This window comes from Rhinopithecus bieti, unplaced genomic scaffold (genome assembly GCF_001698545.2).
Source record: "Rhinopithecus bieti isolate Rb0 unplaced genomic scaffold, ASM169854v2 scaffold_35166, whole genome shotgun sequence".
NCBI lineage: Eukaryota > Metazoa > Chordata > Mammalia > Primates > Cercopithecidae > Rhinopithecus > Rhinopithecus bieti.
The window spans coordinates 1,542,187-1,566,301 of NW_016815254.1; the positions used below are offsets into that span (position 1 = coordinate 1,542,187).

The 24,115-nt window shown below is 37.4% G+C and overlaps 1 protein-coding gene across 3 annotated transcripts in view; it reads right to left on the reverse strand.

Annotated features, from left to right (window-relative positions):
- Positions 1–24,115, reverse strand: part of INTS7 (integrator complex subunit 7) — a 99,674-nt gene that overhangs the window by 69,804 nt on the left and 5,755 nt on the right. For 2 of the 3 annotated variants that reach the window (XM_017853042.1, XM_017853041.1), the window contains 6 exons: positions 15,610–15,739; positions 14,661–14,807; positions 10,831–10,968; positions 6,554–6,600; positions 2,395–2,594; positions 1,784–1,906 (listed from right to left, as the gene is read on the reverse strand). In XM_017853042.1, coding sequence (XP_017708531.1) covers positions 1,784–1,906; positions 2,395–2,594; positions 6,554–6,600; positions 10,831–10,968; positions 14,661–14,807; positions 15,610–15,739 — 785 coding nt within the window. Of the gene's footprint in view, positions 1–1,783; positions 1,907–2,394; positions 2,595–6,553; positions 6,601–7,670; positions 7,690–10,830; positions 10,969–14,660; positions 14,808–15,609; positions 15,740–24,115 lie in introns of those variants that run through there. The other variant, XM_017853043.1, reaches the window with a different exon arrangement.

A 24,115-nucleotide genomic window follows, 5' to 3' on the forward strand; every position in this document is an offset into this window, starting at 1 on the left:
CTGCCCCTAGTGGGGGATGTCTCCCAGTTAGGCTACTCAGGGGTCAGGGACCCACTTGAGCAGGCAGTCTGTCCCTTCTCAGATCTCAACCTCCGTGATGGGAGATCCACTGCTCTCTTCAAAGCTGTCAGACAGAGTCGTTTGCGTCTGCAGAGGTTTCTGCTGCTTTTTTGTTGTTGTTGTTGTTGTTGTTGTTTAGCTGTGCCCTGTCCCCAGAGGTGGAGTCTACAGAGACAGGCAGGCCTCCTTGAGCTGCTGTGAGCTCCACCCAGTTTGAGCTTCCCAGCGGCTTTGTTTACCTACTTAAGCCTCAGCAATGGCGGGGGCCCCTCCCCCAGCCCCGCTGCTGCCTTGCCATTAGATCAGACTGCTGTGCTAGCAATGAGGGAAGCTCCGTGGGCGTGGGACCCTCCCAGGCAGGTGTGGGATATAATCTCCTGGTGTGCCCGTTTGCTAAGACCCTTGGTAAAGCGCAGTATTGGGGTGGGAGTTACCCGATTTTCCAGGTATTGTGTGTCTCAGTTCCCCTGGCTAGGAAAAGGGATTCCTTTTCCCCTTGCGCTTCCCAGGTGAGGCGATGCCTCGTCTCACTGGTCGGGCTGCAGCAGCTGACCAGCACCGATTGTCTGGCACTCCCTAGTGAGATGAACCCAGTACCTCAGTTGAAAATGCAGAAATCACTTGTCTTCTGTGTCCCTCGCGCTGGGAGCTGGAGACTGGAAGTATTCCTATTCGGCCATCTTGCTCCGCCCACTGATCTTTCTAAATAACCGGGTTTGGTTCTTTATACAAATTCTCTAAAATGACTAAAGTGGCTGGGTACATTCTCTTCTTGGAAAGATAGCATTATTTAGTAGAAAAAGCAGTAGGACTAGGGATCAGAGGACAGAAACTGTCTTAATTAAATTCTTAATTTACTTCTCTTAAGATGCTCTCTTAAGCATATTAAGTCTCTCTGAACCCTAAGTGCCTATCTATGAAATGCAGATTTAACAACTGTCCTTATCTTGGGATATCTGTGACCATCAAATCATAATATAGTAAATTAAAAGATGTTTAGAAAACTGCAAACAAACAAACAGAAAAACAAACACAGCAGTTTAGTTTTAATAATCTGAAATTCAAAGATTTTTGATCCACTGGAGTCATGATGATGCTAAGAGATAAAAACTTCCATTCCATTTTAAATAGCATTATTTGCAAAATGGTGTGTCTCTACTGTAATGGGTAAACAGGGTTCTATTTTGAGAAAAAAATAAATATAAAATATTAATTTAACCTAACAGATGGTAATAGATGGTGTCAAAGATGTCACATTAGAAGTCTAAGGAGTGAGATCTGCTCTTCTGTTTACAAAAGAAGACTTAAGAATGTCTTCGGCTCTCCATGGAGAAACATACTTCCCCAGTTGCCCATCCAGCCCCATCTCCATTACAGATAACAGTTAGCCCCTAAATTTTTCTCTCCAAATTGACTGAAAAATACAAGAATAAAAAAACCAATGTAATTGGGCTTCTCAATTAGCCTTAGTGCTACTATGGGAAAATGAACAAGCAACTGAGTGGCAAGTTTCATTGACTAAAACAAACACTGAAGTATAGAAGTTTTATATATTTATTGTGCCACTTATAAAATAACTTCTGCCACAAACATCAACAATGCTTTAGAAGTTTTTCATATTCAACCACTTAGATGACAAAGACAATATAAAAATGCAAAACATTTTACTATATTGTAATGTTATATTATTTTTTCTATATAAAATGTTACAAGTTCTACATACCTGAATATTCTCCCTACTCCAAGTATGTGGTGTTTTACCAGCAAGTAATTTCAGATCTTGAATAGTAAGTCTCTTTACTGCCTTCCTGGGATCATTCTTCAAATACTGCAACAGAAGCTGAATCTATAAAGGAAATAAGTCACTCCATAAACAATACTGTAACTGAAATGATCATTAGAAATGCAGTGTAGTTTAGTGAAACTTATAAAGGGACAGGACTCACTTCAAATCAGAGCCCTATCACTCATTAGCTACGTGCCCACATTTGGACCTCTTTCTCCATGTTTGTAAAATACTACCATTTAACTTTAAAGTTTTAGCACAGGACCTGGCATTTAACAGATACTCAATCCTTTCTATCTTTTTTTTTTTTTTAATATGGCCAGCTTCACAGCCAGCCATGTACCCCACAACATCTCATTTTCCTCAAGGGCTCCCAACAATCAGTACTGTGAACAGAGAGAATAAAAAAGCAAGCAAAAGGAAATTAATCTGACCTTTATTACAGAAAAGAACCTTAATGTCCTCAAGACTTATGGGCCACTTTCTTATTTCTAATCATATATTTATGTTCACCAGAGAACAGGCAGTTTAAAGAAAATCGAAATTACCTGCTTAGGTGTATCAACCAAAGATGAAGCTGCAAGTAGAGTGAAAGTGTGCAAAGACACAATCACCATTTTGGTGGACGGATAGGATGTGACCAGCTGTTGTAAAAGCTGACGAGCACTGGAAGCCAAGATTGCATCATGGTGCATGTGCTGTAGGATGGGTATCAATTTTAGCTTCAAGTCTACTGGTGTCGCTAAACCTAGACACAAAAATAATTCTCAAGGTATTTGTGATCATCATCCTTAAAATATTCCAGATTAAAAGCTGTGACTCAATTAGCAAAATTGCACTTGAAAAACACAGTATACTAATATTATATTTGTAACATTAAAGATTATACTAGAACCAATCAATAAATTCAGTTTTTCCAAAGTATTTATCTTGACATTAACTTTTCAATGATTATAAAACTACATGCTGATAATAAAACTGTCTTCAAAAGCACAGTAGAAACAAAGTCATATTTGCTGCCTATTTCCTCTCATTATCATAGTAAAAAAACTATACATACACATATACATATATATATACACACACACAAACACACACACTTGATGGCTACAGTCTGATTATACTTATGATTTTAATTATTTCCTTCAACAACTAAATCAGAATCAGGATGTGAATAAACTGTGTGTAGAACAGTTTTGAAATCCTCTGAACTTTGTGTAGTAAATGCCTTTCTTTATTGCATACACAACTGGGTCCACGAAGACTAACCCTAATTCACGTTTTCCTGTCAACAGTGGAGTGAAACCAACAAATCTTTTCTTCTATGGCATGGCTTTGTGGTAATTAATGGTGAACACAAATTTCTCAGTCATAATGTATGACCACATACATGCCACAAGCTAATTATACTCTGCATATCGCTGGTTTTTCCATTGTGATACAATTGTGGGTATGAACGTAAGACAGCACTTCAACGTCCAACAGTTGCCTACATCAACAAACTCCATTGCTAGATGGCCTCTACTTGGTTTTGCCAGAGGGAAAAGAATGAGATCAGAGTATTCCCTGCTTTCCTCTCTGCAGGGTCACGTCATGCTCATGTTGTTATTATTTTGTTCCTTAAGGTTCTGAATGCACTTGACACTGCTGACCATTCTATCTTTGAAACTCTCTCCTAATGGCTTTGGCTCTTCCACTCTTACTGTTTTCTGACCTCTTTCTCTGGCTGTTCCTTCTTAACCTCCTTTGCAGTCTCCTCGTCTGTCTACACTTTAATTTCTGATATTCCCATAGGTTGGTAATAAATTCTCTTGTCATTCTATGTGCTTTCCCTGAGTGAGTTGATATAATCCCATGGTTTCCCTTATCAGCTAAATGTGAAAGGTTGCCACCCACCCGTCCTCCTGCCCAGGACATCAGATGCATGTATCTCATTACCTTCTGGTCATCTGCACTAGGAGGTCTCAGAAGAATTTTGTATTAATAGGGCCCAAAGAGAACTGATCTTCACCTTGAAACTGCCCCTCCAAAAATACTCCTGTCTCAGTAAATGACATCATTATAACTCCTTAGACCCTGGAGTCTTTCTTAATTAATGAAAGTAGGATTCTCTCACATCCCATCTCCAAATGTATTAGCAAATCTTATTGGTTCTATCTTCAAAATAAAACCCAAAACTAACTCTTTCTACCTCCGTTGTTACCATGCCGATCCACTTCCACTACCATCTCTTTACTTAATTATAGAAAGTCTCCTAAGTATTCTCCCTACTTAGGCCTTTCCCCATGGCAGACTCCACTCTCATATCCCCTCCTTTCCTCCACTGCAAGTTTATTCTCAACCCAGTACTCAGAGGGATCTTAGTGTTTACAGGCATCTTTACTAAAGATTTAGTGAGGCTCAGAGATTTTACTTGGCAGAAACACAAGTGGCTTAAAACCAAATGTCAGGATACTCTGTTCCTAAAACTCCTCTTCCATTTCCATGTCTTGGGTTCCAATTTTCCTCCACTTTTCCTCCACCCACACTCCTATGTTTTCCTCTGCCTCTCTCTTCTCCTAATTCCTGTTCTTTTAGATTTTTCTAAGATAAAATTTAAGGAACAATAAAGTAATGAATCTTAAGTGTACAGATTAATGAATTTCTACATATGTACATTCCCATATAACTACCATCAGATACACAGAATACTCCAGCATCCTAGAAGGCTCACCTGTATAGCTCTCATCAATTCCCTTGCTATCTGCCCTCTGAGTTTAACCAATGGAGAGCCCAGCAGGAGTTGCAGAGAATGAGGTCACAGTATTTATTCCCTGGTTCTCTCACAGAAGGGTCACATCATGCTCCTGGAGGTTAGTTTCTTAAAGTGGCCCTCCTGACATGACTCCAAGTTTCTAGTAACCCCTCTTTAACCTATACTGTTAGAGGTGTGGTAACAGCTATTACAGGCTCAAAAACTACATTATCCCCTATAGTATACCCTGGCCATGCCTTTGTGAATGGCCCCTTTATTACAACTTCCTTGAGTTATCTTAATTCAAATGTGCCACCTGTTTCCTGCTGAGATCTTGTCTGATATAGCAGGCAATTGATAAAATCCTGGTCAATGAATAAGTGATGCTTCCTTCTAATGTCATAAGGATACCTTTCTGCAGGAAAGCCCTTTTGCTAATGATGGAAGAAAAAAGACAAAGGAATAAAGGGGAAAACAACAAAGCTCATTCACTGTAGCTTGGTCTTTAAGTGATTTTTATTATTTACGCAAGTGAGCAAGTTCTCTTTCATTTTAATTTGAAGGACAATTTAAATGCATGCAAAATATAACTACACTAAGAAATTCATGTCTTAGAAAGGCACGATAGCATAGTGGTTAAAAGCGTGGGCCTCCAAGCCAAACTGCAAGTTATCAGCTTTTTGACTGTGAACCAATCATTCAGCTTAAGTGTGGCTCCATTACCTTTCCTGTAAAACGAACATAATAGTATTACCTATCCAAGGCTGCCACGTTGCACAATTCAAAAGAATGCTCTTTATAAGAATATAAACAAAGTGGTGTTCTCTAGAGTCATGCAATGCTATAGCCCAAGAGCTCCCTTTTATGACTGCTAGGATAAATTAGGGGTAAGACAAGGGTATTAACCCTATGGGAGTTCTTGGGCTCCCATAATGACTGCTATAAGGATAAATAGGGTTAATACACATGACTCATGGTATAAAAGAAGAGATTGGAAAACCAGAGCTTTGTAATCTATGGTAAGGAATCTGGATTTGATTCTAACTGCAACTGGGAGACACTGGAAGGACATTAGCAGAGAGTTCCAGAGCTCCTAATAACATTACTGTCTCTCAGACAGACCAGTCTTCCCTAAACTAATCATGCACCCCATAAGTATGCTTTGGTGAATGATGGACCACATGACAGATGGTGGTCCCATAAGATTATAATGGAGCTGAAAAATTCCGAGTAACTTCAGAGATCCTGTAGTCACTGTAACACCACAGTGCAATATATTACCTTTTCTACCTCAGATATACAAATACTTATCATTTTGTTACAATTGCCTATGGTATTCAGCATAGTTACATGCTGCATAGGCTTACAGCCTAGGAGCAATAGGCTATACCATACAGCCTAAGTGTATAGGAGGCTATACCATTTAGGTTTATGTAAGTACACTCTATGAAGTTCAAACAACAAAACTGCCTAAGGACACATTTCTCACACAGGATCCCCATTGTTAAGCAATGCAGGACTATATCAGCATGGCTCACTCCTTTTTCTCCTTCATGTCTCACTCAAATATCACTTCATCAGAGATCGTCTCTGATCAATATATACAAGAAAGTCCCTTCTCTGATCAATATATATAAAATAGATAAGTCCCTTCTCTCCCCCCACCGACTTACTTTTGAGACTCTCTATCCTTCTTCTCTCACTTCTTCACCATAGCACCAGAAATGTCACATGCACATTTGTCTATCCCCACACACCCCACCCCTGACCAGGGTGTAGGTTAGATGGGGGTAAGGACTTTGTTTTGCTCACTCCTGTATCCTCAGCGTTTGTAACAGTGTGGGCACATAGAAGATACTTAATAAATATTATTTGAATGTATGGTGACTAGCAAATAATAAGTACTTAATTAGTGTTAGCAACTATTATAAATCTCATAAAGTCACTCATAATACTAAATGAAGAATACATACCTTGAATCATTTCACTGATTTTGTTACAGATTCCTACAGCAAAATCCCTTTGGGAAAAGAGAACAGAAAAAACTTTAAAACCAAAAAATTACACTTGCTTATATTTTCTAAGGACTTAAAAGAAATAAAACAGAAGAAATCCAATATTCCAAACTGCAACTAACATTCCAAGGTCAGGTGCTCGGATTAGGGGAGGTGGTAAGAAACACAACTAAAACAAAAACTCGAGCAACCAAATGGGCTATGCCAACACCGCTCTAAAGCAGCTCACTTAGGCCATTATCACAATACAGTGTTATTTTTTCATAACACTAACAAGCATCTGAAATTATTTTGTGTTTATATAACGATAGGGCCTGACCTTTTTCACCTCTATATTTCTGGTACTTAGAAAAGTGTCTGAACATGGTGGATATTCAGTAAGTATTTCTTTAATAACCATATAAAGACTTCTTATAACAACTTGAAATTTAAAAATCAGTTACATACCTTTAGGGCCAAGAAACTGCAAACCAGGAGACTGCAGGCTTTTTGTGTGTAATAATATTTTAAAATTATTTTAAAATAACCTTTTAAAAATTCTTAATGTCAACATTTAAATATAGTGAGCCCAAATCGAATAATCTGGTTGTTCAGATTATCCCCTCTCCTTTGCCAAAAATTGAGACCTGAGCACTGGGCATCCATTCCCACACTGTTAACAACAGGCTGGTGCCATGGGGCACTTTAGATGGAGCGGATGTGCTTCAGTTCACCACAGATGCCACTAGGGGACACTGCTCTCACTGACAATGTTCACCTGGCCCCTGAAAGCATCTGAGCTTGTAACTCCTGCTTTGTGACCCAGAGACTAGCAATTTAAAATTTTCTGGTTTAGAATAAAACAGATGTGACGGTAGGAGACAGGGGAAGAACAGGATTAAATAAATTCTAAAAGTCTTATTTGGCTTGTTACTCTGATTTAATATCCAAAACCGATCAATATAGACACTAGAAAAAAAATCCATCAGCACTGACTGAGATATGTGATCTCAAGCCAGGTCATTATTTCTGGGAGAAGACATGAACACTGATCTCAAAAACATAAATCTTGTCAGCTGGTCACAGTAGCTCACACCTGTAATCCTAGAAATTTGGGAGGCTGAGGTGAGAGGATCACTTGGGTCCAGGAGTTCGAGGCTGCAGTGTGCCATGATTGCACCACCGCATTCCAGCCTAGGTGACAAGAGACTCATTTGGTATTTTTTAATATAAAAAATTACAAGTTATCACATTAAAGCATGGTATATTAAAAACTGTTTCTACATAAACTGCTAATTTAGATGTTTAATCATCATTTCCACAAGTAAAGAATTGCTGTTTCTCTTACTTGGTCTTAATCATTTTCCAAAACCAGTAATTACACAGACTGAAATAAAATTAGCTTCTAATAAGAACACAAGAGAAAAACTGAACTAAAAGTGATTCTCATATATAAAATTTAATCACTAAATTACAAATTTATCATCCAAATTTAGAAACTAAATTTAGAAAACTATTTTTGGAAGCACTGGAAGTACATATTTAATCGGACAGACTATGAAGCACTGACACCTTGGCAGTGGTAATCAGATGATAATTATTCACTAGGCACAACTCCTAATCAGTAAAAGTACAGTCATGTACAGCATAACAACGTCTTGGTCAACAACAAACCACATATATGACAGCGGCCTCAAGAGATTATAACAGAGCTGAAAAATTCATATTGGCCAGAGATGTCTTGATGTCCGACCCTGTGTAGGTCTAGGTTAACGTATGTGTCCCTGAGTGTTTTCTTTGAGGGGGTCTCACTATGTTGCCTAGGCTGGTCTTGAACTCCTGAGCTCAAGCGGATACCCCGACCTCAGCCTCCCAATTATAGGCTGGAATTACAGGTGTGAGACACTGTGCCCAGTTACGTCTTAATTTTAACAAAAAAAGCTTACAGAATAAGGATATAAAGAAATTATGTTTATACAGCTACATGTTTGTATTTTAAGCTAAGTGTTATTATGAAAGAGTCAAAAAGTTAAAAGAAATTAAGACTGTATAAAGTTAAAAGTTATAGTAAGTTAAAGCTAATTTATTATTGAAGGAAGAAAAACTTCAAAAATAAATTTAGCGAAGCCTAAGTGTACAGTGTCCAGGAAGTCAACAGTAGTAATACAGTAATGTTCTAGGCTTTCACTTTCATTTACCACTCACTCACTGATCACCCAGAGCAAATTCCAGTCCTGCAAGCTCCATTCATGGTAAGTGCCCTATACAGGAATACCATTTTTATCTTTTATGCCACATTTTTACTGAGCCTTTTCTATGTGTAGATATACAAATACTTACCACTGTGTTCCAATTGCCTACAGTATTCAGCATAGAAACATGCTATACAGGTTTACAGCCTGGGGGCAACAGGTTATATACCATATAACCTAGGTGTATATTAGGTTATACCATCTAGATTTGTGTAAGCCCTCTATGATGTTTGCACAACGATGAAATTGCCTAACAATGCATTTCTCAGAATGTAACCTCATAGTTAAGACATGTGACTGAAATTTTTACAAGTCCTCTCAATACCAATGACTCTCAATGAGGAAAAAAATGCTTATTTTCAAAGGGACAAAAAGGAACTCTACTTATTCAGATATTTCTGATCATCAATTACTGCCACATCTATTTATTAATTTTGATCCATGAAATTAAAACTATATGCTTTCTATTATCTACTTTTTCAATAAGAATTCCTGGAACTCTGAAGGTTTGATAAGAATAGCTGAAGGGGCCAGGCACAGTGGCTCACGCCTATAATTCCAGAACTTTGGGAGGTCGAGGCAGGTGGATCACCTGAGGTCAGGAGTTCAAGACCAGCCTGGCCAACATGCTGAAACCCCATCTCTACTAAAAATACAAAAGTTAGCTAGGCATGGTGGCAGGCGCCTATAATCCCAGCTACTTGGGAGGCTGAGGCAGAAGAATTGCTTGAACCCGGGAGGCGGAGGTTACTGTGAGCTGAGATTGTGCCACCGTACTCCAGCCTGGGTGACAAGAGCGAAACTCCATCTCAAAAAACAAAACAAAACAAAAGCTGAAGAGAAAGGTATGCAAATACTAATTTTTTTAATGTTAAAAAAAAAATTTATTATTCACCTGGTTATAAAACTGGAACTTGTTCATGCCAAGATATAGAGAAATGTATAAAAAGAAAACAAAATTATATACCATCTTACCACTCAGAGACAAGATTTTATATATATCCTTCCAGTCTTTTTTTCTATTGCATAAATACAAATACTAGGCCTTTTCTTCTTTTTCAACAAACCTATTATATTACATAAGTTATTAGGGTTTTTTTTTAAAACAAACCTGTCATATTACATAACCTATTATGTAAACTGCTTCCAAATATGTTTCTAGAAACATTTAAGTTGTTACCGTATTCTACTGTATGATCATAATTTATCTAAGCTCAATGGCAGAAATTTAGGTTGCTTCTCATTTCTTTTGTTGTTACAAGTAACACTACACCTAGCATCCATATAAATAATTATCAGTACATATTGCTGGTATCTTAGGATAAATTTTGGAAGTGAATTTCCTGGGTCAAAGGGCTGTACCTGTTTAAGGCTTTTCATACATATGACCAAAACGCTCCCCAGAAGGCAATGCTACTTTTCCTGTCAGTCAGGGGGATATTATGTTTTATTTTACAGAAGAGAAACAAGCCAATCAAACATAGTAATAAAACTATGGTCAACATTTAATCCTCCCGCCCCCCCCTCCAAAAAATACTGTTCTGTAAAACAAGTGTAGGACATGACATTCTGAATAGGTTAAAATTGGTTTTAATTCAAGTTATTGTCTTTGCCAAACTGTGGACAGCTCTAATGCAAAACAAATTAACATTAGAAGACAGTGAGTAAGCATTTTAGTATTACAGATGTATATGTCTGAGAGAAGCTCCTCAGTGAATAAAGCCTCTGCTACCCAATGAAGCCTTCCCCAACTAATCTACGCTGATCCTGTCCTTCTGGAAACTCATTTCATTTACACAATTAATGCCAACATTTGTACTTACATTTTCTATTTTATGAATTTAAGTCTTGTTTCCCCAGTGTAAGGTAAACCTTCTTGGAAAATATACCTTGTCATTTACACTTTCCTGTATCTCTTAGTGTTTATATAAGTTGATCAGTTTTCCTTCAAAACTTTTCTTGGAAAGCCAAACTACTAAAAGGGATGTACTTCTGTATGCTTACTTTGACTGTGCAGAGAAGTTTGCAGCAGCAAAAACAGCAGCTTCAACTTCTACATTATCATGTGAATCTAAACTCTGACGAATACTGTGATGAGCATTCTTCCTCTCAGGAATTATTGATGCCAGACTTCCCAACATCCTACAGAAATAGAGAAACCCAAGAATATCGGGCATATGATAAAGTCAAGGTCAGAAAAGGAAGAGGCCAGGCAAAGCCAGATGATCAAAACTAAAGTTTATAGGTAATTCCATGTAACTCTGGTTAAGAAAGCATAACTTTAGAAATCCATGACTCAAATTTTAAACACTTTTACATATTTCAATATGTCAGAAAAATTAAGATGGCTTATCTAAAAAGCAAAATTTGTAACAATCACCTTGAAGTACATTCCAGGTACCAAACAGCCCAGAAAGGAAACCTCTGAATTATTAAAGCATCAGAATATCAATTTTCCAATGTTGCATAAAGAAGTCCATTTCAGCAAAGCATTAAGAATACTACATTTTTGCTGTTAAGCAGATACACAAAGTAAAAAAAAGTAAGATCTCCCAATCTTTTTTTTCCCACATCAGTAAATATTGGTATGATGATTTTCAAATGTCCTCAAGATCAAGAAAGGAGTGGTTGAGTACACTGCTGGGGCTCATGCCAGAATCAACAACGGTGCAGAAGGTAAAGCTTGGAAAACAGTCTGCTTCATAATAAAATTACACACTTAGAAAGGAAAAAAATCTATTGTTTGTGATATAAACAACAGAAAGTAGTTTGAAAAATCCTTTCAGTAGCAAGGCATAAATTTTAGAAATTTGCAAAACACTGCAGTAAACAAAACCTACAATGTTCCTACAATGACAACCTTTTTCAAAGTCAACATCCTAAATAACCTTCCAATGTGACATGTAATCACCTAATTATTCCCTGTAATTACACTCAATTAATTAGTACTGTTTCTAGTACTATTAATACTATTAGTAGCAAGAAACTAAAATGGACTAAATATGTAATTTATATTTAATTTGAAGGTTTTGAAATTATACATTTTTCAAAAGAAATAACAAATGACTATTAATCTACTATACCAGAAAAGATTAGTCTAATACTGACACATTTAACGACTTATTCCCACTGCTTCCAGCTTAATTTTTTCTCTTCCTACTTGAGTACCTCCTTCTAGAATGTTTACAAAATAAGTCCTATATGGCAAACCTCCTAAGGCCTTGTGTGCCTGAGAATCTTTTTATTTTACCACTCTTTTAAATGAAAACTGGATTAGATATAAAATTCTTAGCTCAATTTTCCTTTAATACTTATTGCAACAAGTGTTACTGTAGAAAAATCTGATTTAAATCTAATAATTTTTTCCTTTAAATGATCCTTCTTTTTGGAAGCTTTCTAGAGATCGCTGGTTTTACTGATAACCATAGTGCTTAAAAAAAGAGTTGAGGCGGCCGGGCGCGGTGGCTCAAGCCTGTAATCCCAGCACTTTGGGAGGCCGAGGCGGGCAGATCATGAGGTCAGGAGATTGAGATCATCCTGGCTAACACGATGAAACCCCGTCTACTAAAAAAACACAAAAAACTAGCCGGGCGAGGTGGCGGGCGCCTGTAGTCCCAGTTACTCGGGAGGCTGAGGCAGGAGAATGCCGTAAACCCGGGAGGCGGAGCTTGCAGTGAGCGGAGATCTGGCCACTGCACTCCAGCCTGGGTGACAGAGCGAGACTCCGTCTCCAAAAAAAAAAAAAAAAAGAGTTGAGGCAAGAGTCAACTGCCATGACTTAGAGAAGGGCAAGCATGCAAAATGAATAACAAATATTAATCTACATTCTTACCAAAATATTCAGGCTAGCTCTAAAATTATTTATGAAATCATTCCACCAGTTAAATCTATTATCTTTTGATGTAAAAAAAAAAAAAAACCACATTTGTGAAAAACAATTCAAACATTACAAAAAAATGTCAAATGGAAAAGCCTCTTGTAATCTATAACCCAAAGACTCTACCAAAAATGATCACTGTTAATGGTATATATTCCTCTAGATTTTTTTCTGAGCCTATATAAACATATACATTAGTATTAACTGACAAAATGAGTTAATAAAATTGATACTATTTGACAACTTTTTAAAACTTAGTATCTTTCTTTTTTTTTTTTTTTTTGAGACGGAGTCTCGCTCTGTCACCCAGGCTGGAAGGCAGTGGCCAGATCTCAGCTCACTGCAAGCTCCGCCTCCTGGGTTTACGCCATTCTCCTGCCTCAGCCTCCTGAGTAGCTGGGACTACAGGCGCCCGCCACCTCGCCCGGCTAGTTTGTTGTATTTTTAGTAGAGACGGGGTGTTTCACTGTATTAGCCAGGATGGTCTCGATCTCCTGACCTCGTGATCCACCCGTCTCGGCCTCCCAAAGTGCTGGGATTACAGGCTTGAGCCACCACGCCTGGCCAAACTTAGTATCTTTCTATGTCAGCATATATAGACTCACAACTCACTTTACTCTTTAAAAGTTATACAGTAGTTCACAAATAGCCATTCCTATGTTGATTTTTCCCCAATTTTTCATTCCACAAAATGACACTATAATCATCTATATACATATATTCACCAGTTTTAAAATGATTTATTTTAAAAATTCCTACAGGTATATTTGCTGAAGTAAAGGGTAAAAATATCTTAAGTTTAAATTCTGGGCCAGATGCAGTGGCTCCCACCTGTAATCCCAACACTATGGTAGGCTGAGATGGGCAGATCACCTGAGGTCAGGTGTTCAAGACCAGCCAGCCTGGCCAACATGGTGAAATCGTGTCTCTACTAAAAGTAAAAAAATTAGCTGAGCGTGGTGGCGGGCACCTATAATCCCAGCTACTTGGGAGGCTGCGGCAGGAGAATTGTCTGAACCCAGGAGGCAGAGGTTGCAGTGAGCCGAGACCACGCCACTGCACTCCAGCCTGGACGAGAGACTGAGACTCCATCTCAATAAATAAATAAATAAATAAATTCTATTGAATATAGCTTTCAAAAGACGAAAATCAATTAACTGACTTTAAAATATCACATACTGCTCACAATTTAATCACTCAAAAGGCAAAGAAATGACAAAAGCACTAAATTCTGAACAAGAAGGAAGAACTGATTCTTGGTGTGGAAAAAAGGACGTTCAGGGAAGATGTGACATCCCGAACTTCCTGGTTAAAAAGAAGACTGTCTGGGCAGGGTAGGTCAGAAATGAACCCTATAATTTAGGAAAGTGAATTTCAAAAGATATAAAAAGTTATAGATATGATTCTATAAATGGCAGAGCTAAAAAGAGAATATAGTTCAAGCTGGATATAAGGCTTACAAAATGAAATTCTAACAAATACATTTTTTAAAATATGCCAAGAAAGAAAAGAAAAAGCTAAAGAAACTATAGTGGTTGTATCTGATGTTCTTCAGTGAGATCAAGTATGATTTGTCACATTAAAAATGATCACATAATCAGGGAAGAATATAGAAAACTGACAGAAAACATTAAGTACAAGGTCAGGAAGGCAAAGTTCAAAATGGCTGAGGCTGTTATATTGAGATCCACCAAGTTATTTGATCAGAACACCTACCTATATAGAGATGCATTTCAAACACAAGTTAGGCAACAATTTATAACCAAAACAGTTAACATAGATGTTAACTAAAAAGCATTTGCAGATTGGGATGGTTATCACAGTTTTGCCTTGACTCTTAGTCAAAAAACCAAAAACAACTCCTAATATTCAAAACGAAAAATGTAAATATACTGCCTTTTTTGTACATAACTACAGTTCAAATAATCTTACAGTGAATTATTACAATACAGTATACCGGAGGGTGATGGCTCTTGCCACGGGATCATTACTATGAATCACAGAAAAAATTCTCTTCACAAATTCATCCACGTTTAGAATCTTCTCCAAATGTTTCTCACTTTGTTGGGTAACTTTAAGAACACACAGCCTCAGGAAATTATTTCTAGAAAAACCAGAAATAAAATAAATTAGGTCACTTTAGAAAGTAATATTTAATTAGGAACCAAAGCAACACTAATAATATTAAATTTTAGCAACAGCAAATATTTTTCAATCTTATCATTATTTGTTTCACTACTAAAAGAGTTACTTAAAGTTTGTACTTTACGTGGACACTAAGCATAAGCAGTTAGCTATGCTATAGTCTTGCTGCAAGACACCAAAATGGCAGTGACACAAGGAGAAGACCTAGAGCAGAACTAAATCTCCTCAAACTGTATTATAACCAAGGCCAGGAAGTCAGATGGTCTTTCTCTTCTCTTGCGCTTAATCCACAACTTCTCTTCTCCTCCTCATATGAGCACATGAGGGCACGGAGAATGGCAGAAAGCAGCAGAAGAGGGAATGGTGGGGGCGAAAAAGCAAACCGGCATGTATTCAGTGCTTATATGTTTCAGGTACTTCACAGACATGCATCTTATGCTATAAAATAAATTATTAAATCAGCAACTTCTCAAAAACAATCTGTACAAAGCCACAGATTTTCCTGAAGTATACAGTAAAATATCAAGGTTCTCTTAATTTTATTCTGTTCTCCAAAGAAATAAGTATTGTCTAAATTATACTCCTCATTTTTGCTTTAAACGTCATTAAATCTCACACTGATGTGCTGCACATGTCATGTGTGTCCACTAATGGTAACTAACCAGGTGGAAGTCCTAAAAGGCAAAAAGAAAAAGACCACAATAGAAAACAAGAAATACGAACAAAGTACTTTAGAACATTGAGCCTTTAAAAAGACTTACCCAACTCTGAAAACATCAGCTAACTTTAGGAATGCAGAATTGATAAGAATAGGGAATGGATACTTCTGAAAAAGTCTGGGAAAGCGAACAACTGCTTCACACTGTTCACCAAGTTTGCCAGATCTTAGGCCTATGGAAAAAAAAAAGCACAGAGAGGGAAGAACAGTTTGCATATTTGTGGCCACAAAGCAAAAATAGCAAATGTTAATTTACTAGATAGTGAAGAAATAATCATTCTTAAGAAGGAGGTAAAGTATAATTCATTACCCTTTTAAAAGTAAAAATGATATATCAAATAGTAATCTGGAAATCACTACTTTTAGATAAATAATAATGAAAAAAATTTTTAAGGTATGAGTTAAGAATATTCAAAGCCACAAAATAAAGCTCAACACATTTAAAAGGACTGAAATCATACAATGCATGTTTTCTGACCACATGGAATTAAATTAGAAAAAAGAAAAAAAAAAGCACCTTTAACCCATAGGTGGCTAGGCATGGTGGCTCATACCGGTAATCTCAACACTTTGAGAGGCTGGGAAAAGGAGGACTGCTTGAGCTCAGGAGTTCATGACCAGCCTGAACAACATAGTAAGACCTCGTCTCTACGAAAAAAAAAAAAAAATCCAAGTGTGGTGGTGTGCGCCTGTGGACCCAGCTACTGGGGAGGCTGAGGTGGATGAATCACTTGAGCCTGGGAGGCTGAAGCTGCGGTGAACTGTGATTGTGTCACCGTGCTCCAGCCTGGGCAGCAGTGCAAGACCCCATCTCAAAAAAAAAAATTTTAAGTAACAAATAAATAAATAACCCACAGCTGAAAGAAGAAATTAGAAAAATATTTTGAACTGAATGAAAATAAAACCACAATCTATGGAATGCAACTAGAGTAGTGCTTCAAGGAACATTTATAACATTGAAGGCTTATATTAAGAAAGAAGAAAGTTCTCAAATCAATAATCTAATAAAGGTACCAACATAATTCAATGTGGAAAGAATAATCTTTTAAACGTGATTCTGGAAAAGCTAGATAAGCATAGCAAAAAGAATCAACCTCCTCCCTTGCATCATACACAAAAATTAACTCAAAATGAACCACAGACCTCAGTGTAAGAGCTAAAATTATAAACTATGTAGAAGAAGACATAAAGAAAATTTTTATGAGCTTGGGTTAGGCAAAGAATTCTTAGATAAAACAAAAGGCATAAATCATAAAATAAAAAAGTGGTAAGTTAAATTCCATCAAAATTTAAAACTGCTCTTCAAAAGACACTGTTAAGATGAAAAGACAACCCACATACTGAAAGAAAACATTTACAAAACACATATGTGATAAAGGACTTCATCCACAGTTGTTGTAAATCAATAATACAAACCAATTTTTTAAATGGACAAGAATTAAAGAGAAATTTCATTGAGGAAAAAATATGGATGGCAAATATGAGCACATGAACAGATGCTCAACAGTGTCATCAGGGAAATGAAGATTTAAAACTCCAATAAGATACCACTACACATTCACTAGAATGGCAAAAACTTTAAAAAGACCAACAATGCAAGTGCTAATGAGGATATGGGGTAACTATAACTCTCACACATTGTCAGTAGGAATGTAAAACTGTACAGCTCTTTTGACAACCCTCTGGCTCTTTCATTTTCAGTTTTCTTTTATTTTAGATTCAGGGGGTACATGTGCAAGTTTGCTAATGGGTATACTGTGAGACGCTGAAGTTTGGGGTATGAATGATCCCATTACCCAGGTAGTGAGCATAGTAACCAATAGGTAGTTTTTCAACTCTTCCCCTCTCCCTCCCTGCTTACTTTTAGAGTCCCGGGTGTCTACTGTTCCTCTCTTTATGTCCATGTGTACCCAAAGCTTAGCTCCCACTTATAAGTGAGAACATACAGTATTTGATTTTCTGTTCCTACATTAATCTGCTTAGGGTAATGGCCTCCAGCTGCATCCATGCTGCTGCAAAAGATATGTTTTCATTCTTTTTTATGGCTGCATAGTATTCCATGGTGTATATATACCACATTTTCTTTATCCAATCTATGATTGACATGCATCTAGGTTGATTCCATATGTTTGTTATAGTTAACAGTGCTGGGATAAACATATGAGTACATGTGTCTTTTGGGTAGAATGATTTATTTTCTTTTGGGTATATATCCAGTAATGGGATTACTGGGTTGAATGGCAGTTCTAAGTTCTTTGACAAATCTCCAAACTGCTTTCTACACTGGCTGAACTAATTTACATTCCCACCAACAGCACATATATAAGCATTCCCTTTTCTTCACAGCCTCACCAGCATGTTATTTTTTGACTTTTCAATAAGAGCCATATTGACTGGTGTGAGATGGTATCTCACTATGGTTTTAATTTAAATTTCTCTGATGATTACTGAAGCTGAGCATTTTTTTCATGTTTATGGACTGCTTGTATGTCTTCTTTTGAGAATGTCTTTTCATGTCCTTTGCCCACTTTTTAATAGGGTTATTTGATTTTTGCTTGTTGAATTAAGTTCCTTATAGACTAGATATTATACCTTTGTCAGATGCGTAGTTTGCAAATATTTTCTTCCATTCTGTAGGCTGTTTACTCTGTTGATAGTTTCTTTCGCTGTGCAGATGCTCTTTTGCTTAATCAGGTCCCATTGGTCAATTTTTGGTTTTGTTGCAACTGCTTTTGAGGATTTAGCCATAAATTCCTTCCCGAGGCTGATGTCGAGAATGGTACTTCCTAGGTTTTGTTTTCTTCTAGGATTCTTACAGTTTGAGATCTTACATTTGAATATTAAATCCACCTTGAGTTAATTTTTGTATATGGTGAAAGTGAGGGGGGTCCAGTTTCATTCATCTGCATAGGGCTAGCCAGCTATCCCTGTACCATTTATTGCACAGGGAGTCCTTTTCCCATTGCTTATTTTTATCAACTTTGTTGAAGATCAGATGGCTGTAGGTGTGCAGCTTTATCTCTGGGTTCTCTATTCTGCTGTCTGTGTGACTGCCTGTGTGCCAATACCATGCTGTTTTGGTTACTGTGGCCTTATAGAATAGTTTGAAATTGGGTAACGTGATGCCTTCAGTTTTGTTATTTTCCTTAGGATTGGTTTGGCTATTTAGACTCTTTTTTGGTTCCACATGAATTTTAGAAGAGTTTTTTTTTCTAATTCTGTGAAAAATGACGTTGATAGTTTGACAGTAATAGCACTCTGTAGATTGCTTTGGGCAGTGTGGCCATTTTAACGATATTGATTCTTCCAATCCATGAACGTGGAATGTTTTTCCATTTGTGTCACCTATGATTCCTTTTGGTAGTGTTTTGTAGTTCTCCTTGTAGAGATCTTTTACCTCCTTGGTTAGAGGTATTCCTAGGCATTTTATTTTTTGTTGGTTCTTTTTTAATACAGGTAAACATACTATACACATAGCAATGCTACTTTTAGCTATTTATCCAAATGAAATGAAAACATATGTCCACACAAAGATCTGTATGCAAATATTCACAGCAGTTTTATTCATTAATAGCCCCAAACTGGAAACATATATGTTCACCAACTGGTAAATGAATAAACAAAACTGTGGTATATCCATACAATGAACGACTACTCAGCAATAAAAAAGGAACCAGTTACTGATGCATACAACAACAAAGGTGGATCTCTGTTGTGTAGCTTTGAAATGATTACAAACACGTAGTCTGCTATTGTGACTGAAATGTTCTGCTGTGGTAAGAACATGGAGTGTAATCTCCCTCCCTGATGACATGGCTCCTAGCATTGAAAACCTTGTTGTCATCATGGATCTCCAGTGTTGGTCAGACCTTCTCTCCAGAGAACATCTAATAGAAAGATACACCTCAAACTTCAACTAGACTTTACATTCACAGTGGCCTGTTTCCATCCTAAATGCACAACTAGACTTTACTTATTGGACTCTAAATGAAACTAGTATTCACTTACATGTGGTTTATGGACTTTGTCTATCAAATGTGTTCCCTGTGAGATTTGTTCTTATTATTCTCCCCCTCTAAACATTGTGAACAAGGTGGGGAAAACTCTTTCTGTATGGTAATAAACTATGTGATTTGTGAAATCATACCTTATTTTAACCACATAAAACAATCTCAAAATCATTATGCTGAGTGAAAGAAGCCAGACCCGAAAGACTACACTTACTTACTGTATGATTCTGTTTTATATGACATTCTGGAAGAGGCAAAACTATAGGGACAAAAAACAGATTGGTGGTAGCCAGGAGCTAGAGAGAGGGAACTGACTGCACAGGGGCACAAGGAAAGTTTTTTGGGTAAAGGAAATATTCTATGTCTTGACTATGATCATGGTTTCATGACTACATACATTTGGTGAATTTTATCTGACACAAATTATACCTCACTAAATCTGATTTTTTAAAAAATAAAAAAAAAAACCAACCAACAAAAAAGAATAAATATTCAATTTTCTAAAAAATTCATTAAGAATTCGCCCTTTCCTATGCCCTTTTAAGGTTGATGTAGTGCTTTAAGAAGCGAATATAGAAGGATAAAGTAAGTCTCTAAAAAACCCAGAGAAGAGATTGGAAAACTCCTCTGGATCCTGCCTGGAGTCACAGCTGAATCAGGAAAAAAAAAAAATTCACTAAGAGTCAATACGTGGTAAGGATGTAATAGCATCAATTTCAAATGTCTCTGTTTAGTATTTTACCAGTCACAAAATGCTAATTATATCCTCACAGGAATAAGTATCTTAGAATATCTCCATCCAGTAACCTTTGATTATTCTTACAAAAACAAGAAAGGAGGCCAGGCGCAGTGGCTCACGCCTGTAATCCCAGCACTTTGGTAGGCCGAGGCAGGCAGATCACCTGAGGCCAGGAGTTCAAGACCAGCCTGGGCAATATGGTAAAATCCCGTCTCTACCAAAAAAGAAAACACAAAAATTAGCCCAGCGTGATGGCAGGGACCTGTAATCACAGCTACTCAGAAGGCTGAGGCACGAGAATTGCTTGAACTTGGAGGCAGAGGTTGCAGTGAGCCAGTATCGCGCCACTGCACTCCAACTTGGGTGACAGAGACCGTGTCTCCAAAAAGCAAAAAGACAAAGGAGATCTGAAGGCTCTTCCTAGTTGCCACAATGTTTTATACAAAAGACAACCACAAAGTAAAACTGCATAGGTAATTTCTCTCATTTACTAATGAGTGATGTTCTGTAATACACTCATGTTATTCAGTACTTAGAACATTATCTCCTCATAGGAAAATAATAGCACTATCAGCACTCATAGTACTCTGGAATCTAATAACCATTTATAATAAAAGTTTCTATGGGATAATTAATTAACATTTCTAACTGAGATAGAACACATTCCTCCATCTGGTCCCTCCTCCCCTTCACCCCCACATACACACAAAGAACTGCCTCTGAAGCTCTAGAAATATTTTTCCTATCAAACACACAATGCCAAAAGGGATAATTCCACATAGCTGGCAGTGTGGCTCACGTAGCCTTAAAGGCTTTTCTAAAAGCCTGATATGAAAAACGGGTCAAGGGACACACAGATAAGGTACAGAAGAGGAAAGACATAGCTGAGGATGGAGGTGAGAGGAAGAAACAAGGAACAGAGATGTGTGCTTATGTATATGTGTTGGCAAAGGAGTTGAAAAAATCCACAGTAATTGGATTGTTTCATTTTCTTCTCACTTCCAGTAGCTGAGTTACATACAAAGGATGGTAAAGTTCTGTTTGTAATGAATTAACCTTGGCTGAGATGAAAAAGGTATAGTAGGAAACAGCCTATGTACAGGTAGTCTCCTTGACAGAATATAATCATGTTTTATCTTCCCTGAAAAACAGAACCAAAGACCATATTGATTTGTTTAAACATGCTGATTTAAAATGTACCAAAGATTATTTTGAATGAAGCCAGAGAATGTTTTATCTAATATCGTCAAACGATATTATCTGAGATAAAGTAGACTCTCATTCCTCTATAATAAGTCCATGGGGTAAATGAGCTAAAGAATACTAACTTTCTTCTGTATTTTCTGATATAAGAGCCCTTCTTAGGAAAGAGGAAGTGAGAAGTAGGCTGCCTCTGAAGGATAGGAGTTAAGGTGAAAAAGAAGGAAAAAGTGCTTTAAAGGCTTATAATTTAGCAACAGCCCTGGGTTGGGATAGTATGGTACTCATCTTGCTTGCTCTAGGCCAATTTTGTAAGCACTGGAAAATAGGAGCTCAGCACATTCCAGTTCTAGTACAAGAGGGTTAGACATTTTATTTGTATTGCTTGCTACAGGAAGAATGCCCTGGTCATAAGACCACTAATTATAAGAAAACTACTGTGAGCCCAGAGATAAGATTAAGAAGGATGGATGTGATTGCCATACCTACATTTTATTTTGTATTCTTCCACCAAAAAACAAAACAAAACAAAACAAAACAAAACAGATCTCTCCTACTTTTCTGTGCCTGGACTTAAACAGTGCTTAACTCAGTTGCAACATGCATGTAGACCAGGGGAATTAAAATACGCTGTAAAATCATTTATTCATTCAAAATTCATTTGGCAGAAGTAAAGCATGCATTATTCTAATCTTATTTTGCACTTAAAATGTGCAGAGCTTTTTGCCACGCTAGTGGTTTTCAGCTTTGTTCTGCATCAGCAATATCTGTTAAGTTTTTGAAAAATATCTGTGCTAAGGGTTTTACTCCAAACCTACTAAATATATGGGGCAGAGTCCCAGGCATCTGTTTAACTGTTTTGAAAAGGTTGTTTTTTGTTTTTTTTTAAAGACGGTCTCACTCTGTCGCCCAGGCTGGAGTGCAGTGGCGCAATCTCAGCTCACTGCAACCTCCGCCCCTGGGGTTCAAGTGATTCTTGTGACTTAGCCTGCCGAGCAGCTGGGATCATAGGTGTGCACCACCACACCCGGTTAAGTTTTATATTTTTAGTAGAGATGGGATTTCACCATGTTGGCCAGGCTGATCTCAAACTCCCAACCTCAGGTGATCCTCCCGCCTCCGCCTCCCAAAGTACTAGGATTACAGGCATGAGCCACTGTGCCCAGCCAGCACCTAGATTCTCAAGTTAACTTCTGCCACTTGATAATTTATTTGACTGGCCTGCCCACACTGATTATACTGGAGGTAGAAAACTACTAGGCTGCTGAATTTGGTCCTCAGAATGCTGTTATCTAACAGGCACAATGTTTTTAAAGGTTTTGAACACACTGTCAGGTTTTACAAATCATACTTCACATAAAACCCCAGGATCTCTGGTTTTAGAAAAGTAAAAGATCTGAAATGTTACTGAAGAAGGTAGGAGTGTCTGACCAAAGAAACATAGTAGTACTGCAGAAACATTATAGTACTGCAGGTCCATGTTGAAGGTCAGTGTGTATTTGGCTGCCATTTATGATGATAGCCATATACCCTATTGTATGACTTTCTGCAGCAATTTTTGACTGCCTTTAGGGATAGTAAAGAATGGAACCTTGGATGGGAATTTAAAGTACTGGAAAGAAAGTAAATGAAGTTAATAAAATGAGGGACCATGAAATCTAAGCTGAACAAAGAAGTAAAACAGGTACAGAAAAGAAGAGAGGTGAAATACTGAGGTCTGAATGAAAATAAAGACTAGCCAAAACAGCAGTTAATCATAATGCTAATGATGATACACATGAAGTGCTTATTCTGTGCCAGTCACTCTAAGCACTTTACATGTATTAAAGTCTCACTAAAAATCACATAAATTAGGCACCATTATTTTCCCCATTTGAAAGGTGAGGAAACAGGCACAGACCAGTTAAGCAATTTGCATAAGAAACAACAATGCTAACAAATGACAGAGGTGGGATTCAAATTCTGGCAATGTGGCTCCAGAGACTATAGTGCTAACCATTATGCTAAAACGCATCTATAGCAAGCAACTAGAAAGAAAGAGATTAAGATTCAAGAATGAGACATTTAAATGAGTGATTAAATAGTGGAATTCTGAGGTGACGAATTCTAGGGAATTAGGGGAATGCCATAAATTATGGTAAACTTGGGGTCTGGGATATACATTAATCAAGTTTTCAAAACAGCACAAATCTCCAAGTACCATCTATCAGCAGTTCTTAGCTGCAAGCAACAGAAGCTAACTCTGGCTTATTAGACAGAAAATGAGTTTATTAAAAGCTTAAGAAACATATTTAAGGCTAAATTTCTAGGAACACCTAATATCACACTACCCAAACAACTGGATGGAGGAACCCTGTCTTTGGTAGGAAACACCAGATGCAACAATTAGCTCTGCTGTCATCTAGGAATATTGTAGCCATTGTTGTTGCTACTGTACACTAGAAATACCGCTGCTGCCAGGGCAGAACTGTGAGTGGACAGTTCAACTCTTCCTTCTTGCATCTCTAACTTCTAAATCAGACAGTGTGAAGGAGGTGTGTCTGACTGGCAGAGCCTAAGTCAGATCCTGCATTCTTGCAAGGGAAACTAGGAAATGAGTT